The following is a 20,798-nucleotide window of genomic DNA, read 5'->3' on the forward strand; positions in this document are numbered from 1 at the left end:
GCAGAATTCCCTCCCCCGCTTCAGATGTTTTAATACTTTCATCTCTGAACTTGCACTTTGAGGTTCTACTGGTGACCAACTTGCTGGGCATGTCCCAGTTATCCTTCTCTTCATTCTGTAATCATCTCTTAATTAGCTTCTCCAGATGCCTCACTGACATATATCTACCATGCATTTAAATCATGATTAAGTCAACTTGTTGACTGTTGCTAGAAATAGGATATCAATATATTCCCCTATGATTCCACTATCTCTGCAAGTTTATGGCCTAAAATAATAATAATCGTCCCCAATTACAATAATACAAGTCCCTGGGACAGAGACTGTGTTTCCTGTTGTATTACTGGCACTTAATTACAGGGTCTGGCACATAATAAGTGTTCAAGAAGGGCTATTTAATTAAGTCATGTCAACTGCTTAAAGGAAGACATCAGTGAACAGGGCAAAAGGCAAAAGTAGGGAGTTTCTGATCATGGGGATATAATTAAGTAATGTCTGGCAAAAATATGTAGTACAAAATATACAAAATTCTTTGTTAATACCACCAATTATTTAGGACCAACATTAAAGTTAGTATTTGCTTGAATTGGACATGTGGGACTCGAAAGATCTTGCAGTTACTCTGTTGCTTTCTGGTTATGCAAGACAGACTTGTGAAGGTTTGAAATTCAGGTGTGGGATTCAAAATCTAAAGCATTTGCCAAAAACTCCATTGGAGGTCTCATAATAAAACCCTGTTTAAGTAGGGGTGATTGATTCCTTTTATGCTAATCTTCCTAGAACTATTGTTTTGAGTTATTAGTACAGAATTCTCCACATTTAAATAACTAAACTGCTTTAAACATGTGGAAAACTCAAGGTTCAAAGTAATAGATATCTTTTCTACTTTCCTCAGTCCTTCTAAAGAAGATGGCTATAGTTTATCATCATGAGACTTGGAATAATAAGATGTATGATTTCACACGTGTTTGCTCATTTCACATGTGTTTGCTCACTTAGGAGTTTCCTTATGCACTATTTTTGACTGAAATAAATCATATGTTTAATGAGATAATTCATACTTGGCCTTGAGGGACTTCATCCTTTTTGTCTCTGTCCATCATAGGGATAGGCTGGATTCCAAATTTCTTCATTTCATCACCCTAGAGTTGAAGAAAGAAAGAAATATAATGTTTTCTCTCTTTATAAGTAAGTTGTGAAATTAATGAAAAATAAATGTGTTATATTTGCTTGAAGAAGCAATGGAGCATACTAAAAAAGCTATGTTTCAAAAAAATTTCAATAGCATTCTTTCACAGTACAATATACTCTACTTATCTTAGTTTCCATCATTTTATCTTAATGTTTTCTTTAAGGTAAGTTATAATTGCTAGGAATACACCATATTTTCTGTCTCCTTCATCCAAATATTAGTAAGGAGAATGAAAAGAAATAAAAGGCTCAGAAAATTTTTGAGTTGGAAGCTATCATTCATTTAGTACACAGGTAGATCCAAAATAAAAAAGCTGAAGGGAATACTTGAAATGACAGCAATGTCTTTTCTTCACAATTTTCCAAATTCTATTTCATGCTCCTAGTGTATGGGTGGAAGAATGCTCTAGAGCAATTTAACTGGAGCCTATGAAATGGTGTGATGCACAAACGAATTTTCTGAATGCTGCTGCTACCACTTCTAAAGTTTATTTAGAGCCTTGCAGTTTGCCATTTGCTTTATCTATAATATCATATTCAATTCATTCCTTTCAATTCCTCTGTGATAATGTGGGCACTATTTGTATCTTCTGTTGTGCAGGATCACAAAGCTACTGTCTGAAGTAGAATTTGAACTTCCTGATTCCAAGTTTAGCGCAGTGTGTACCTAGCTGCCTAGGAGCTTTTTTGTTCAAGCTAATAAATATGTAACATGCTCTATATCTATAAACTACATGAAATGTATTCCCAGTTATATATTCCAGTATAACTTTCTTTATAAACAACAATAATATATTTGTAATTTCACAATTAGGAAACAGTATATAATGTATCCTAGGAGTCTTCAAGGGCAAAAAAAATTAAGTAAAGCTCTGGGGATAGTATGTCATATCCTAAATAAATGGTAACCCAAGTATTATAGAATGCCCTTTTATATCAGATTACTCTTTTAGTCTTATTAAAGTCATTTTGGATTTCAATAAGGTTTTCTAAAATGTTAGCCATTTTGTTAACTACTGGTTTCAGCACCAAACTTGATAGAGTTATACTATTTTTTAACCTACCAAATTACTGGTATAAATAAAAATACAATACTTTAATGGTAAAAAGACTGCATATGGTTTCTTGTTAAACTAACAGTGAATAACAGATTTATTTCCTCTTCAAGGTAGACCTACCACTAATTATTTTAATCACAGGAGAATCTATAACAGACTTGTGAAAACATATCAAGATTTCTTTTTCTGTAAGTAGTTCTGGGCATAAAGTCAAGATAATCTGATTATATTTTTCTTATGCTTTCCATTTTTTTAAAAAAGGAAGTTAAAATTCTGAGCCTTAGTTTCCTCATTTATAAAACAGGAACAATAATAATAATAATAATAATACTCATAGTGGTACTTAGAGAGGATTTGTTGTGAGGTCTTAGATAAAGAATGCAAATCACTTTGTAAACCACTGATTTTTGTTTTTATTTTTGATCCAGATTTCGCATTTCATGGAGACTTTCAGTGTATCAACTCTATCAGTGCAGGAAGGCAGCCTGTTGCAGAAAAACAACTTGGAGAGCTTCCATTTGTTAGGCTATGATATTTCTCAAAGGATGGGGGTGATAAATGAGATTAGGTAACTGATACAAGTATAACTGTTAGTTGGAGTATCTGGAGCTAAACTTCTCTTTGCATAGATCTTACCATACTAGCCCTCCAAGTTCCATAAAGTCCACTGGTGCCCTATTTTCTCTAAGATGAAAGTTGTGCTGTCCTGTTGTCTGTATATACAATTGGCCTATAAGTGAACTATAAAAGATCCTTCATGTGATAATCCTCCACAATCAGAGGCCCATTACAAGTTCTTCTCAAACTACCATCTTCCATATGTATATATCTTTATATATACCATCTGACCAACTATATTTGTAGCAGGTACAAGCTTTCATTTAGTCCTTTCCCAAACTAAAATAAAGAGAAATTTAGAAGAATTCTAGGAAGGGAAAAATGGGCTTCATGCCCTTTTTATATGGGTATTCTCTGCCATGTGTCTTATTACTTTGATATTTCAAGTTTGTGTTTGTTTTTCACCATAAATGCTGGGTCTATTTGAGAGAGATTATGTCCCAGACTATTGTCCATGAGTGTTTTTTACTCAGATCTTCACAGCAAATTCCTTTTCACAAAGCTATTAGTTGACTGTCAATGGAGCATATTCCTGTAGGAGCTAAGGATATTCTTTCAATACAACCCTTCAAAGCTATGTCAAATGGTTGGCTGTAAAAAATGTTATACTGTGGGATGATTCTAGATCTGTGGCAAAAACTCATCAGAGATTCTCCACATAGATAACTTCATTTGCAGCCACCTATTATGAAAATAGTATTTAACCTTGGAGTTCTTAAGAGATCCACCAACCCTCCAAGTTTCCTAGACCTCTTTTTGCATTACCTTAGAATGTAATTTGATATTATGTTTTTCCGATGTATTCCCTTAAAGGTCAAAGCAGTATGGCTGTTTTTTAAAAAAATATTTTTGTTGTTTGACTATATAAGTATTTGATATTTGTTTTATTACTATAATCATTGAATATTGCTCAAATATGTCCCCCCTTTCTTTTTTGGTGGAGGATGTTTTTTAAATCAACTAGTACTTGCCTTAATGTGAGGTCCATAAAAAAATGCTAGCTCTACTAATCTCTCCAAGTCACTAATAGCTTCCGGGAGTTCTTTAACTCTTTGTGGTAATTCTGAGTTATTTTTTTTTTTTTCTTTTTAAGGTAGTCAACAGAGTGAGGAATGAATTTGGATCTCTAGTGAAATTCCCTACATGGAATTTTTTGTTTTATGAATATTTAGAAGAATTAAGGAAACTTCAAGGTACCTTAAAGAAATTTTTATTTTAGCTTCCACTTTATAAATGAAAAGATCCCTATTTCTTGTGCCCTATATATTATGACACTCCTAAAGATGTTTTGTCAGGACTGAAAATTATGTGTTTTCAGTGTTTGCTGAAGAAATTTTTGGTAGCCCATGTTATAGGGATAAAGAAGAATTTTCTATGATTAAACCTGGCATGTACTTAAATACCTTCTGTTTCCAGAGAAGAGGGGGTTTCAGAAGAAAAAGAAAAGGATGAATGACTACCTTTTACCTGTGCCTTCTAGTGAATATGAAGGTTGAATAAAATTGACACAGTTCTCCAAAATGCATCAATTTGTAGCAATGCAAAAAAATGAAAAACTTGATAAGAAATTGACTGTTGGATTGACTTTTAAAGTTCCAAAATTTCCTTGGTGTGTCAACTCCATTCAAGGGACATCCTAGGGCCATAATAATTAATATGAAGAAAAAAAAGAATATTTTACATATTTATGACATTCTAGATTTTCTACTTTAGATGACCAACTTAGCTACAAGTTACAGAACCACAATTAATGAAACATATGTCTTGGATTGTTAATAATGTGTTATTTTTCATGGTATCCCAAAATGTTCTAAGGAATTCATAGTCCAGATAGACTAGTTTCCAAAAGAATATGTAATTTATTTTTACGTTGTAGAAATCTAAACATGATAACATTATACAAATTCTTTGCATAAGGGATTTAAAACATGAATATCTGAAATAACTTTATTAAATCAATCTGACAGTAATTTGTCTCTCTGACACACATAAACATGTGCAGAAAACACAATTACACAGGGCATGTAAAAAATTCCAGGCAGTTCCATAATATATAATCAACTAAGTGATCATTGTGCTCATGCAATAAGAATTCCTTAGCTTAAAAGTTTAAAAACAATTTAAGGAATATAAAACCTTTCCATTTAAATTGTAGGTGAACAATTTGCTAGTTTTTACTTTTTAAATGTATTCCTCTTCTGTGTAAGTTACAGGTTAAACCACTAGGTATATCAAATATCAAATTGCAAAATGTAACTTTCCTAAAAGGAGATGGAAAAAAAAATTGGAGAAAATATCATTCAGTTTTCCTAATCCAGTAATGATATTTTTGATAAAGGCCTTATAATAACTCAATAGGTTCCCAGTTTATCAAGTACACAATTTACAATGTAAATTTAGGAATTAAAAAAAATAGAATAGCATTTCTGATAATTAAAGTAATGTAAGCAAAGGAGACAAGATAAAAATTTCATTTTGGCTATTGGGTATTTTTAAATAATTCTCTATTCCTGCTATGGAACTCACATTCTCTAAGTTCTGTTTATCTTTGCCATTATTACATGACAACTCAACAAAATCACTTTCATCCACAATTTCAGAGGAATAGTTAGTTGCTTCCTCCTATACAGAAAGGTAAAAAGATCCAATTTTATCTGAAGAAATAATTTTCTTTCTCTACTGAAATTCTTTCATTTGAACCAATGAATTTTATATATTAAATTTTTATATACTAAATTTTATATGATAAAGCCTATCAATGAAATTTCCAATTTGAAAAGGAGTATATTTGTTTTAGATATGTTACTATTTCATATTAATAAAGAAAAGCTATTATTTTAAAATGAATAGAAAAAAAATACTTTTAATTAAAATAACATCTAACTTTTTTTCCTCAACTTTTTCACATTTTTGATATTATCTGAATATTCAAGACTTAACATACCTCAGCCCAGAACTCTGCATATATGTCATTAGCTGTCAATCTTGTAACTGGCCATAGCTTTGTTACAGAACAAAGGTCACAAGCAGTCATCATTAGGCCAATTACCCGGTCTCTAGAATATAATGGCAGAAAATTGATTGGATGAGATACAGAAATTTTAGCAATAACTTTTTTATATCCTTAAAATTTAATGATAGTGAATATAATACAATATATTAAAGAATGTATTATTATAATTCAATGCCAAAAAGAAAATGGAGCCAATCATATATTTGACTACTTCCCTGAATACTTACAACTATCACTTGTAATTTGAAAACAGAATATGTTATGTAATCATTTCTCCAGTACATGAATGATTACCAAGGTTTACAACTTCAATGTCATCTTTGATTTTCAGTCTAATCAGTTGCCAAATCTGGTACATTATCTCTTGCATCTGTCCTCTTCTTTCTACTCACAGAACCATAACCACAGTGAGCTTTTATAACCTCTTGTCTGAAATATTACAATAGCCTCCTATTGTAGGAGACCTATTACAGTTCTCCTCATCTTAATTATTCTGCTCCAATTCATCTACCACAAAGCTTCCAACATCCTTTTCCTAAAGCACAGGTCTGATCATGTCACCAGTTCCAAATGCTAGTGACTCCCTATTTCTTCAAATATAAAGGATCAAATAAATATAGGATGAAACTCTTGTCTGGAATTCCCTATTCCCTATTCCCTAGTTTTATTTCACACTGAGGTTATTTTATAATTTAGATAAATTTTCTTATTGCTGCTCATTCACCTCTGTTCTCTACAACTGTGCACCAAGCATGCACTGCTTCTATACATTCATCTTAGAATCATTAGTTTCCTTGAAATTTCTGCTCCAAGATATCTTTCATGAAATGATTTTTCTGATCTGCCTGTGTCTTGCCCCTCAAATGGGCTATCATATCTTTTTTTTTTTTATGTGCATGCATACACACACACACTTCCTCATACCCAATAGGAATTTGAATACTATATATCCAATATATCCCATATATCCTATTAATGGCCAAATCTTGTTCAGACATCACCCTCAGACACTTTCTGGGACTGTTATGGCTTTTAATTGGTCTCCTTGCCTTGTTTAGAAAAGCACCACTCCAATTTATTTGCCAAATATCCTTCCAGCCTGTACTGTATGCTTGAAATCAGGGTTACTGTTTTCCTCCAAATCTCAGCTCATATGCCAGCTCCTTTAGGAGGTCTTTCCTTACCCCTTCTAAGACCCATAAATTATCTATTATCTTCCCACCTACCTACCTACCTTTGAAATTGTCTTCTCTGATGGAATATAACCTTCTTGAAGTCAAAGACTATTTCATTTATGTCTCTGTAACCCCAGAATCTAGGCCTACTACAATGCTTGGCACATATATGATATCTTAAAAATGCTTATAGTAATTATGTGAAGTTCATAACTCCATTAGTTTATCACTCTTTTCCATCTGGTGGTTATAGGATCAGAGCAAATTTATATGCTTTTTTGGTGAAGAACTAAGAATATTGGTACTTTAAGCCTGTAAAAGGCAGACATATTTTCTGTCCCTTTCCAGATGTTTTTGAACAGTTGAAAGGTTGTCATTGGTTATCCATCACTGGTGGACCATCTGTGCTGGTCAAAATTTTTTCTAATGATATTCCTTGTCACTTCTCCTAAACACTGTACTTATCCCATTCATCTATTGCATTTCAATCTTAATTAAATAATACACAACATCACTATTAGAATATAGTTTTTAAAATAAGTCTTTGTTTCAAAGAGAAATCCTTAAAGTAAATCTAGCATGCTTTTTTCATCTTATTAAATTCTTGATCCATTTACTATCTACACACAGAATGTGGCTAAGATATATGAAATGAAAAATGATAAACCATGAGCCGTGCATTCAATTGCATAGCAAAATCTAGTTAGGAGACATTGAATTATTTGGGTGTTTTTTTTTTTCTTGTATTGATAGTGAACAGTCATTTTTGAAAAGGAGTAATTGGAAAGCTTTATTACACATAGGTGATTGCTTTAATCTTAATTCTATGCTGAAAAATTTTAGTGACAATGGCAAAATTTTGGAAGGTATACACCGTATTTCATACCTTGCTTGTCACTAATAATCAGAATATAGTTAAACAAAGTTATCACTTTTGTTATAGCTTGACATACAGTGGCATACAGTAGAAACTTAACAAATGTTTGTTAATTGACCAGAAGAGAGCATTTAAGGTAGTAAACATTTTTTTTTACATTCAATTAAGTATATATAGCAGAATCTTATATTTTCTATAACTTTTAAGTAAATGTGTGACTATAAAGATGATCTCATCTGTAGGTATTCAGTTATGAAAATCTGTTTCCTTATGCCATGAAATCTCATAAAACTTATGTGGACATGAGAAAACAGGTACATAGATTGGTAGCTATTAATATTCAGTTGGTCACTTAAAATAATAATGGAATACAGGATTTTTTCCTAAGTCTCTAGTATTTTCCCCATTTTAAATATCTTGATAGTCCTACAGCACCTCAAAATTGTATATCTTTTAATAATGCTAGTGACGATAATAATTATTTAAAAGGAGCCATAGTAGTAGTAAATAAAAGAGTGGTGACAACATCAATAATATCTAGCACTTCTAAAGTGTTTTACAACTTTTTTCTCATGATCCTTATAAGGTGCTATTATTCCCATTTTACAGAATAGAAAGATGAATGACTTGTCCAGCTAATAAGATATTTGAGACTGGATTCGAATTCAAGTATTCCAGATTCCAGCTCTGCCCAATGTGCTATTTATCTGATTTCCTCTCTCTATATAACAAGAACAGACTAGCTATTCTTCCCATTTCTATTTTTTATTATGCCTTTTTCTACTACCTGGTGAAATACATTAGATATTATAATATTGTAGTCCAATGTAGTGGTCTCACTGATATGAAGGAAAATATTATAAAAATGTTTATAGATGTTTTCCATATTTTGTCAGATAATTGTCTTCTTTTAAGTTTAACTGTGAAATGTATTTGGGATGGGGTATACCATAGCATTTTTATGTAACTGATAAAACTAAGCTGATTAATATATGATACTAACAAATTCAATTTTTCCTATATTAGATAAAATTTTTTCCCTTAAATCCATATTACAATAGTTTCTGTCAGTTATTTGCAAATGAATGCCCATTTTCTATTAGTTCCATAAATAACCACCAAGTGAGATGGTATAGATGACTAAAAAATAACACCAATCAAAACCATTACTCCGAGTAAAACTCAAATCATATGAATTACCTATAAAATCTGATCAATAGAAGCATGAATATATATAAAGATCTAAATGAAAGTCAAATCTACATTGTGATTTTAAATTATACTGATTATGTCAAAGTATTCTATGATAATTATTTGAATAAGTGTTTTTATAAGAACATGACAGATTTTAAGATTTCGTCTGCATTGGCACATGAGAAATAATTCCACAGCATAAGTTTAAGTTAAACATGACATAAAGATTAAATAAATATAATAAATCATATAAAGGGTTCAATTTCTAGTTTTTTCCATTTACGATGATTACTTTCCCTACTTCTAGCATCTCTTATCTAGCATAAGAGGAAAGAATATGATTAAAAACAATAATAATCACATTATTCTATGTATTTGTTCAATATAGTTTCCTCATCTTTTTCTAGTTGTTCTAAAACTTTGTAGGAACCAACAACTCCCCTTTGTTTATTTTAATTTTTTAATAATGTTTATATAAGTTCAGTAGCTAAAAGCTATTTAGCTAATAGTTGACAGCTAAAAGTGTTATATTTTAACCTATGGAATTTGAAGATGTAAGTAGATAAGAAAGATGGACAATGCATTTATATTGCCAAATGTTATACTAACTAATGTATAGTTATGAGATGAAGGAGTATAATGGGTTTTTAGACCAGGCACTGGCATAATACCTTCCAACTTTCCTATTGTCATTCTCTCTTTTATTTTTTCCCCTTTCCATTATTTCCTGCAGTCTTTTCTTTAACACTTATGGACTACAACAAATTCTGAAAGACTTTCAAGATATTCTGTTCCCTTTTGTGAGGCAACCTTGGAATAAACATGAGATCTCACCTCTGATGCATATCACCTGGGAGATCACAGTTAAATCTCATCCTTTTAGTGTTCAATACTATGATTATATATAAGCAGCCACTTGGTATTGTAAAGAGATTTTTTTGGTACTAGGAACTCCCTACTCTGGTGAAACCATAGGACCATCCCTCCCCCACCCCCAATCCCAAATTTAACAACACAAATGGATAAGTTGTTTTCTCATTAATATTTGGGAACTTTATTAAAGGCCTTCCTTTTTAGCTTTAACACTTTCTGGAAAATAGAAAATCTCTTCTTCTGAGGCAGAAAAAATTAAAGACAATATCAGTATCCCAATAGGCTTCTGATTTGGAAAACTCTATTCTTTTGATCAAGTTCAATTTAATTTAATTCAGCAATAAAGAGATGGTAAAATTAAAAATCAGATAAATTTATTAAGTATAAAAGTCCTAAGCTAGATATTGGCAACAGACAAAAATGAAGTAATTCTTCCCTTCAAACAAGCTTATTTTGTACTGTAATGTGAACAGAAAATAAACGTAAGATAAATTCAAAGTAATGCAAATTAATTATTAGAATGTGTTAATAATAACTAGGATGATTAGGAATGGTCTCATGTAGGAAGAACTGCACTTTGAAAGAAGCTATGGATTCTACAAGGCAGAAGTGAAAAATGAGATCATTTCAGATAAGGAATGGGGATCACTTGTTTAAAAAAATCAAGGTTAAAGATGGAATATTACTCTCTTGGCCAGTTTAGGAAAAATAGAATGAACGAGAAGAAAACAGGTGAAGAGTTGTCATGTCCCAAAAGAAATATGGATCTAATTTTTTTTTAGTGAATGACATGGTCAAAGCTCTATTTTAGTAATATCAATTTGATAATTGTACAAAAGATAAAGGAGAGCAACTGGAGAGAGTGAAACTAATAAAAAGTCTATTGGAATGCTCTAAAAAGTTGGACTGATGAAGGCATGAATTAGGGTTGAAGCAGTACATTAAAAAAGATGGAGCAAAAGGAAGGCTGTAAAGAAACTGGTGAATGGATTAAGGGTAAATTACTTTTTAAAACTGTAATAAAGCGCTGCTTTGAGGGGAACAAATGTATCTTGTCCAGCACACTATTTGGCACATAATGGAAATTTAAAAAAATTTAATATGGATTAGAGCTTTATTTTGTTAGTAAGAATATGCCTCAGAATTTTCAGATGAAGAAATTAAAACCATTTTTAGTCATATGAAAAAATGCTCCAAATTACTATCTGCAAATTAAAACATACGTACCTCTCAGATTAGCTAAGATGATTGAAAAAGATAATGATAAATGTTAAAAGGGATGTGAGAAAATTGGGACACTAATACATTGTTGGTGGAGTTGTGAACTGATCCATCTATTATGGATAACAAAACAGAACTATGCCCTGAGGACAATCAAACTGTATAACCTTTGATCCAGCAGTGTCTCTACTGGGTCTGTATCCCAAAGAGATCATCAAAATGTGCAAAATGTCATAGCAGTTCTTTTTGCAGTGACAAAGAAACTGAGTAAATGCCCCATCAATTGATGAATAAATAATTAAATAAATTATGGTATATGAAGGTTATGGAATATTACTGCTCATAAGAAATGAACAGCAGAATAATTTCAGAAAAGCCTGGAGAGACTTACATGAACTGATGCTAAGTGAAGTGAGTAGAACCAAGAGAACACTGTATATAACAGTAACAAGATCATGTGATAGTCAATTGTGATGGACATGGCTCTTTTCATCAGTGAGGTGATTCAGGCCAGTTTAAATGGTCTTGTGATAGAGAGAACCATCTGCTCTCAGAGAAAGGACTGGGGGAGCTGAGTGTTTTTAACTTTTCGTTGTTGTTTGCTTGCATTTTGTTTTCTTTCTCTTTTTTTTTTTCTTTTTTGATGTTATTTTTCTTGTGTAGCATGATAATTGTGGAAACACACACACACACACACATATATATATATAATGGGTAAAATAATTGCACATGTTAGATCTCTTACCCTCTAGGGCAGGGGAGGTGGGGAAAGGGAGGGAGAGAAAAAATTTGGAACACAAGGTTTTGCAAGGGTGAATGTTAAAATCCATCTATGCATGTGATTTGAAAATAAAAAGCTTTATAAAAAAAAAAAATATATATATATATATATATGATGTTTTGCATGCAAAAAAAAAAAAAAAAAGGAATATGTCTCTGAGCCTTAATTTCACCATGTTCTTCCTCTTCTTTTTAGGAAATGACCAGAGAGGACTTCATGCTTATCTCCAGAGAATAAACATGTTTTAATAAGTGATCAGTGACTAATTCTATCTAATTAAAAATCACTTTGCTGTTTCTGTGGAAACCCTATTAAAGGAGCTCATAATCAAAGGCAAATTAATTCTCTAAAATCAAAGGTAAATGAACATTTTCAGTGCTATTTAGCTATGTTTGCATGGATCCAAGCCTATCTTTCAGAGTAGATTCTATTATAATCCTGCAAAGTAAAGTTCAATAAAGAATCCCACATAATTTGGAAATGTTATTGTCAATCCTCTTTTCACATATCCATCTGTTCAAAGCCCTCATCATCATGTCCTGCTTACATGTAAACTATATACTATTCATCAATTTCTTCTTGGAACGCTGAGATGATGTTAAGACTCCATTTCTTTTTAAGAAATGGAAAATATGTGGAATTTATCATCAATAACAAGTATGACAACATATGATTGATTCTGTGCTTCTACAAGGAAAAAGTTTTATAGTTTAAAGAAATCTTCAAAGACCTGTAGTACAAAATATGTGATGCTCAACAATTATTAATGCATTTCATAGATATATAAACTATTATCTATTTTATTAGAAATAAAAGTATAGCTTTGTTTACAGTATAACAGTGAATTTATATTAAGAAATATTAATCAAATTTCAAAACCTTTTGTTGTTGTTGTTAAGTCATACTTTAGTTTTATCTGATCCCTTTTGGGTTTTCTTGACAGATATGGAAATGATTTGTCAGTTCCTTCTCCACTGCATTTTACAAATAAGGATAATAAGGCAAACATGGTTAAATATCTACAGGCCCATATCTATCTCTACTGTGAAATCAAGCTGCCCTACCATTATTAGAGTTTAATGATGTTTTAATGATCATATATTTCTGAGTTATTAATTGAACTGTGGCAATAGAGAAAAACTTCTTCTTGAATATATGGATAATTATTTGTGGAATGGACCTCCACAATTCCCACTCAAGCATTTTGCTTGAGATGGAGAAGTAATGTGATCTATTTTTCAGCCAAAAGTGAAAGGTGAATCATTTAGATTCAATATTCAATTTAGATTATATTCTTCACCTCAACAAAGAAAATTTAAAATATAGTTTCCTTTATTAAATATTGTAAATAGCACTCTTCTATCTATATCCAAGAGCCAACATTATATATAATAGAGATAAATAAGAAGTCATTCTACTAATATCAGTAATACACAGTAAATTTGTTTATTAATGCTGTTGTTATTTAATTAAACTAGAAATTCCAGCTGTAGGAATGAGAAAAGAATAAGCACCTAGATAGGAAACCAAATTACTGATTTTTACAGATGATTTAACAGTGTTTATAAGAATCCTAGAGCGGCAAATAAAAAAAAAAATTTTTGAGAGAAGCTTAAAAGTTCTACGATATTGGAAGACAGAAAATAAAATGTCATTCAAAATCATTGCAAAATATATTTATAAGTCCAACCATCAAGAAATAAAAATATGAATGTAGCTACAAAATATTCTTAATAGAGATGATAACAGACCTATATTAAGTAGAGATATTAACTTCTGATAGGTGGATCATACCAAAAATAAAAATATAAATACTATTGAAATCAACTTATATTCAGTATTTACCAATGACTATTAGTTTGTCAATAACACATTACTAATATATCTATAAAAATATGATGACTGTTATATATAAATGTTGCTATAATAGGGTAAATATGTATAAAATATTTTATAATAATGAAACTATTACTTATAGATTATACTTATGTAAGCATATATATGCATATAAGATATACTTATACTTACAGATTACTTATAGATCTGAAAAATAAAAATTTCACTGAGAAACATTTCTAAGGAAATGATTTTAAAAATTGTATGCAAGAAGTCTTACCACAAAATAATACTGAAACTAAAAAATAACAAAAATAAACTAAAAGATAGGAAAAGTTAACCAGTGAAACAGTTTAAGTATAATAAAAAACAGAAATAAAAGAGCATGGTGGATATATATGTTTGATAAATCCCAAGACTACAAGTACTAAGATATGTACTCAGTATTGAACAAACTTTATAGAATTCTAGGAATGTGTCTGAAAGAAACTAAGTTTAGAGTAATAGCTCATGCCATATACCTAGATAAAGTCCAAGATGGATACATGACTTAGAGAAGAAATGTTTAAGCTATAATGTCAAGCTATAAACAAATTAGAGGAACAAGGAAGAAATTGTCTTTCATAACTAAGGATGGGGAACAGCTCAAGATTAGACAAAGGACAGAGAGAATTAGAGATGAAATAGAAAATCTGAAATAATTTTGCCCAAATAAAAGGAATGCAGTTAAAACTGGAAGGGAACCAATTACCTGGGAAAAATCTTTCTTTTGATAAAAGTTTGATTTTCAAATTGTATAAGGAATTGTTTTAAATATGTGTAAACACACAAACAGCTATTCATTTGAAGTGGCTAAAGATTATGAAGTCAGTTCTCCAGAAGAAATCCAAGATATGAATAAGTATATAAAAATGCTCCAAATTACTAAAGAAAAAAAATAGACATTAGAACAACTTTGAGGTTCTATCTTTAGTCTAATTGGAAGAGATGACTAAAAAAAAAGGACAATATTGGGAAGGATTCTGAGGAAACAGACACCCAAAATATATTATTAGCAGAACTGTGAATTAATTGGATCTAATCCTTCTGGAAAGAAATTTTGAATTTCAGTCAGAAAGTCACAAAACTGGACATACTGTCAATTTCCTAAAACAGTTTACTAGTCTTCTACCCCAAAGACATCAAAGACACATATTCTACCAAAAATATTTATGACAATTTCTTTTTATTGAAAAAAAGAATTTGAAACTAAGAGGGAACCTATCCGCTGGGGAATGGCTAAATAAATTCTAGTATGTTGATGGCAAGTTCCTTATGGCATAAGGAATAATAAATGGCTTTTATACAAAATATACATTAGACTTATTCTATATAGTCCCAAAGAGTAGAACTAAGAGCAATGGTTAGAAGTAGAAGAGACAAACTGGGGCAATTAGTTGGTGAACTGGAATAAAGCATTAGCTCTGGTGTCAGGAAGACTCCAGATATTGACATTCACTAGCTGTTGGACTTTGGGCAAATCACTTAATACTGATTGTCTTGCCAAAAAAACAAAAACAAAAATCGAAAAAAGTGATAAATTTAGGCTTCTATTAGAAAAAAATTCTTCATTCTTCAAAACTAATAAAAAGTAGGACAAGTGGCCTCAAAAGATAAAGATTTTTAATGCCCCAAGTTTTTAAGCAAAGAAGAAAGCAAATATTTACTAAGCATCTACTATGTGCTAGGCACAGTGTTAAATGGTTAAAACATATCATCTCATTTGATCCTCACAACATTGGGAGGTAGATGCTACTATTGTCATTTCATAATGAGGAAACTAAGGTAAAAAGAAGCAAGATGATTTGCTAGTCAGTGTTTGAGGCCAGATTTGAGCTCAGATCTTCCTGATGCCTGGCTCACTGCTCCGTCCAGTGCACCACCTAGCTTTCTCCAAATCAAGCAAATGATGACTAAATTTATTTTTTTGGAAATATGTTAAAAAGGCTTCTGTTTCAGGAACTAAAGACCCTTCCAGCTCTGAAACTGTCATTTTATGACTAAACTGTAGAGTGAATATTGTTTTGAAAGGTATCCTTTTCAGAAAGATGCCAAGCACTTGCTTAAATTGGATTTCCATCTATCACATATAAAATGAAGGTAATGTTTCCTATCTTCATCATAAATTTTTTTAACAGAATATTCTGATGTCATGCCTTCTTTACCAGGATTAATGCTAATGAATGCCAAATTATCTCTCCTTGCTATAGATGAAGTTCATATTCATTATGAACTTGTAAATTAGAATTCTAGGATCATAATCATCACAGATTAATCTCACCTTAAATTTCTGTACTGTTTTATTTTTATTTTTCTATCTGTCTAAAGGGAAGAGTATCTCTACACTTAAATATTTTTATAATTAGTGGTTTGATCACAGAGTCCAAAAAAGTCACAGGGATAATGAATGGGATCATAAAGCTTTTTATAACATGCAAAACAATACATAATGTATGTATAGTAATTATTCAATAAATATATTAGTTCCAATCACTCAGATAACTGATTATATGCTTTTAGCTTCAATATTGTAGAAAATCAGTATAGAGCTACAGTCATGTATCGCTGATGAGAATTTTTCTCATCTTTAAGTATGAATGTCTATCTAGTGAAGAAATGGTAATAGCAATCCAAAAAATTTCATAACCAATGAACTCTAGCAAAGACCAAACAAGAGAAAGAGGAGAGTGTTTTTCATTTTGATTTATAGTACGCCAACCAACTGAACAAAATTCACTGTACCCTAGGTGGCAATTTAAAAAAAAAATTATTTCCCTTGAGGAGAGAGAAAGTATTGGCAGATAGAAGTTAAAAGATCTCAAAAGCCAGGATATCTGGGATCAATTCAGAAACAAACTTGAAAACAAAAAGTGTCACAGGTAGCAAAAAATATAACATAAGGCAAGTCATTTGAACTGAGCAGATGGAGATGTAAAATAAGAAAATTCATTTGGACTGAGCAGATGGAGAATCCTCCAAGATTTTATTTCATATGACATCTTTGTATCTTTTGCAGTACTAAGTACTAATTTATGTACGTTATATACTTTTAGCAAGCAAACCATTACTAGAAAGATACTCTGATGGTGATACCTGCCATATTGGTATGAAAACACATGCAATGAAATGGGAAACAACTGACTGCTTTAAATCTTCAGACACCCTTCTAACAGTAGTTGCATCCAAACTGATATAAAAAAAGCTAATAGTTCATTGTTAAAGCAAGCCAAAACTCCAAATGAAAATCTCCAAAATAAAGAATAACTAAGGATTAACAATGGAGGAAAATATGAAATAAATATACTGAAGAAGTTCTGCACTGACATTGTACTTTGAAGCATAGCTTTAACTAAGATGAAAAGTGAATGGTAATGAAATGACGAAGATGGTAAGACGATCATTTAGTCATTACTTATAACAATCAAATGGGTTGGCTTATAAAAATAAAGTAAAAAAAAAATTGAGTAAAGCTTGTAAAATGAAGGGATCAGAAACTGCAAATATAATTACAGAAAATAGCGAAGGATTAAATGAATGATGCTGTTAGAATAATTTTATAGAATCCCTCTGTATTTGAAAAGGTAAATTAACAAGATATCAATCTTTTTAATTGTGGAACCTTGAAAACTCTCTTTCACAGAGTTTCATATGAACCTCTAGAAAGCAATGGGAAAAAAAAAGAAAGGGAACTCCATTATTTCTAAAAAGTTACCAAAATAATATAGCAATCTTTCAAATGCCTTTGCTTGTTGTGTTTTGAAGATCTTATTAGAAAAACAAAAAGAGGGGGAAATGATCGAGTTTGGGTAAAGAAATGTGGGGAAAATTATCTCATACCATCAAGGAATACAATTAGAAGACCATAAAAGATAGAAAGGGGATGGGAGAACTGTGTAACAGAATTGCCATCCTTTGAAGAATAACCACACACCTGAGAATAAAGATATATTTTCCATAATATGGAAACAGAAGGGAGAGGGAGGAATAAATGGGAAAGTAGAAGAATTGGTCTTAGTCAAACCAAACTCTAAACACAGGTGGAGGATTTCAAACAAGGATTTATGAGAAAGAAAGAAAGAAGAATGAGAACCTGGGTAAGAAAAAGGAGGGGCAAAGGGAAAATTATATCAAACCAAGGACATTGGAATAATGCACACTGAAATAAAATAAAATATCACCATTTCATCTGAAGTACAAAAAGGCAAGAGGGGAGCAATTATGATCTCAGTCCAAGCAACACAAAGATAGATTTAATTAAAAGAGCTAAACAAGGAAACTAAAGGTACCACAGACAAATTAATATTGATACTAACTAAACATGCATCCACAGCATCTAAATACTCAAAAAAATGAGTGGGCAATAGAAAATAAAGCTATAATAGTGGAGGATTTCAATTTACCCTTTTTAGATCTGGATAAATCTAATTAAAAATAGGAAGAAGTTGATGATCTGAATACAATTTTTAAAATGTTAGATATGATAGATCTTGGAGCAATTTTGAACAGCCTAATGTCTACTGTCAGGAGAATCTGACTTCAAATTTGGCTTCAGATACTTACTAGTTTAACTTCTTTTTCTTTCAGTTTAGTCATCGGTAAAATTTAACAGCACTTCCCCTCCTGGGGTTGTTGTTGAAGATCAAATAATATAATAATTGTAAAACACTCAGTATAGTCCCTAGCTAAGTGCTACACAAATGTTAACTATTGTTATTGTTACTACTTTAATATTACTATTATTACTATCAACATAGTAATCATCAAAGGATAAATGAAAGGTAGCTATTTTTATGATTTTTACTATGATAATTTGGATGAAATATCTATAGTTTTAGCTGCTTTCATGAAATCAAATATAAACCATTAAAACCTCATAATTCTAAATGAATTTTGTTGACATAGGCTAGTCCAATGTCTCAATGCTGTCATTCAAAACTTTACAACTAAAAAATATACGATTCTAAACTTTCAAGCAGCCATGTATAAAAGTATTCAAAGGCATACTCATGCTTATCTAAGTATATACATAATGTATATAATAAAATAGTCCTCTGACTACATAATGGCAACAAAGCAAAACAAACATCTTCATAATTTAAAAAAATTAATTAATCAAGGCTATCTAAGAAAAATTGTCCCAAATCTCTGCAAGGAAACAAAAAGACAAAATCTTTTATTCTACACCACAATATCTTTATCTCATACCTTGAATACAGTTGTATTCTCGGTATATGTATAGGGTATCAAGGTATGATGCCATGGTATGATCAAGGTAATCGGACTACATATAGAAACTCAAGAGCCTTTATAGAAAACAGATTTACAGATTTTTTCCAACCTAAGTGCATATAATTTTCATTAATTTTATAATTACTAATAAATCTTCAATACTTTAAAATATCAATATGCTCTCTAGATACTTTCTAGCACACCAGATGTCCTCCCATTCATAACTAGAATTTGGCAAGATATGCAAAAGAATTATGCATGATAGGCAAGTATAGATGGATTTGATAAACAGAGGAAATACATATACTGACATGATCATAGATCTATTAATATATTGGAGCAACATGAAAATTAAAGTATTATAATATTAACATATATAGATTATTATAATAGCTTACCAAATACTTAGGAATTTTTTTAAGACATTGAGTGATCTATCACAATACCAAAGCAACCACAGCAAAAAGGGTAGAAAAATGATTATTAAACCTTTAGATTTCAACAACACAGTATCAAAAAAGGTACAAGTATAAAGATAATAAAAATTTACTATTAAAAGTCATAAATGACTTGATTCTGGAGAATAAAAATCATGAACCCAAAGTAATATTTTAAATTTCTGAGGAAGCCATGCAATTAAAAGCATTTGTCTAAATTTATTTCTAAAGCAAAACCATAATGTTAATATCTATTCCAAAATAATCTTTTTCTAATATGCACAGTTAACACTACTGTCAAGCAATCTATATAGTAAGTATAAAACTTAATAGATTTTAAATTTAAATTAAATTTAAATACTTCAATGATCTACTAATATCAATTTATGGGCAAATAACTTTTTTTATATCTTTCTAATTCTAATTAAAAAATAATTCCCATAGTTATCTCTGAATTTCTAAACTTGAATTTGTTCTTTACCTATGTGCTTGATTATTAAGGTTTAGCGATCCTGTCTGGTACATCTCCTCCAACTGCTTTCTGTTTCCAAAGTACAGAGCAAGGTCTGTGGCGATGATGGCTTTTCGGATGATCTCCAGCACCTGCTCATATTCACTGGAGCTCAGAGTGGAGAAGATATTGTGCCCTTCCAGCTATGAAGAAATAAAAAAAAAAGAAGAAGAAGAAGAAGAAGAAACCAATGTACAAGTTCTAATCTTGTGATCATATCAGTTATTTGGAACAAGATAACTAAAGTCAGTAATGAAAATTGAAGAATAAAGAGACAATATGAAATGATTTCAATTTAATGAGTTTTCTAATTTCTCTTTAAAAGTTATGGTGAGAATGCCAGCACAGTTGAAATGATGAACAAGCATTACATATGATAAGCACAAGTCATAATACACAACTTAAAACATGCTTTGTTGATTGTTTGTTTTTGTTCACCAAAAGCAAATCTGAAATTCTATTTGGACTCTGATTTTCAAATCTCACAAATATCACACCTCATTAATTTCTATTTTGCACAGAAAATTACAGATTTATAAAGAACCTGGTCATCTAGTCCTTTCTGTTGCCTGCTGACATGTTATTTCTTGAAATCACATAAAAAAGATCTCTTCAGTGTCTTACACATCTTCATCAGTAACTCTATTCACTAACAACTTCATTGTCAGAAAACACTTTCTAACCTAAATACCTAAGGATGAAATGGATTTAAAGCTACTTCTCTTATTTATACTATATGGAGATG

The 20,798-nt window shown here is 30.9% G+C and overlaps 1 protein-coding gene across 3 annotated transcripts in view; it reads right to left on the minus strand.

The window, feature by feature from the left end:
• Positions 1-20,798, minus strand: part of PDE10A (phosphodiesterase 10A) — an 815,835-nt gene that overhangs the window by 25,486 nt on the left and 769,551 nt on the right. For all 3 annotated transcript variants that reach the window (XM_051998086.1, XM_051998085.1, XM_051998087.1), the window contains 3 exons: positions 20,024-20,196; positions 5,812-5,923; positions 1,062-1,142 (listed from right to left, as the gene is read on the minus strand). In XM_051998086.1, the coding sequence (XP_051854046.1) occupies positions 1,062-1,142; positions 5,812-5,923; positions 20,024-20,196 (366 nt within the window). The remainder of the gene's footprint in view (positions 1-1,061; positions 1,143-5,811; positions 5,924-20,023; positions 20,197-20,798) is intronic.

The sequence above is a fragment of the Antechinus flavipes genome, chromosome 4 (genome assembly GCF_016432865.1).
Source record: "Antechinus flavipes isolate AdamAnt ecotype Samford, QLD, Australia chromosome 4, AdamAnt_v2, whole genome shotgun sequence".
NCBI classification, from domain to species: Eukaryota; Metazoa; Chordata; class Mammalia; order Dasyuromorphia; family Dasyuridae; genus Antechinus; species Antechinus flavipes.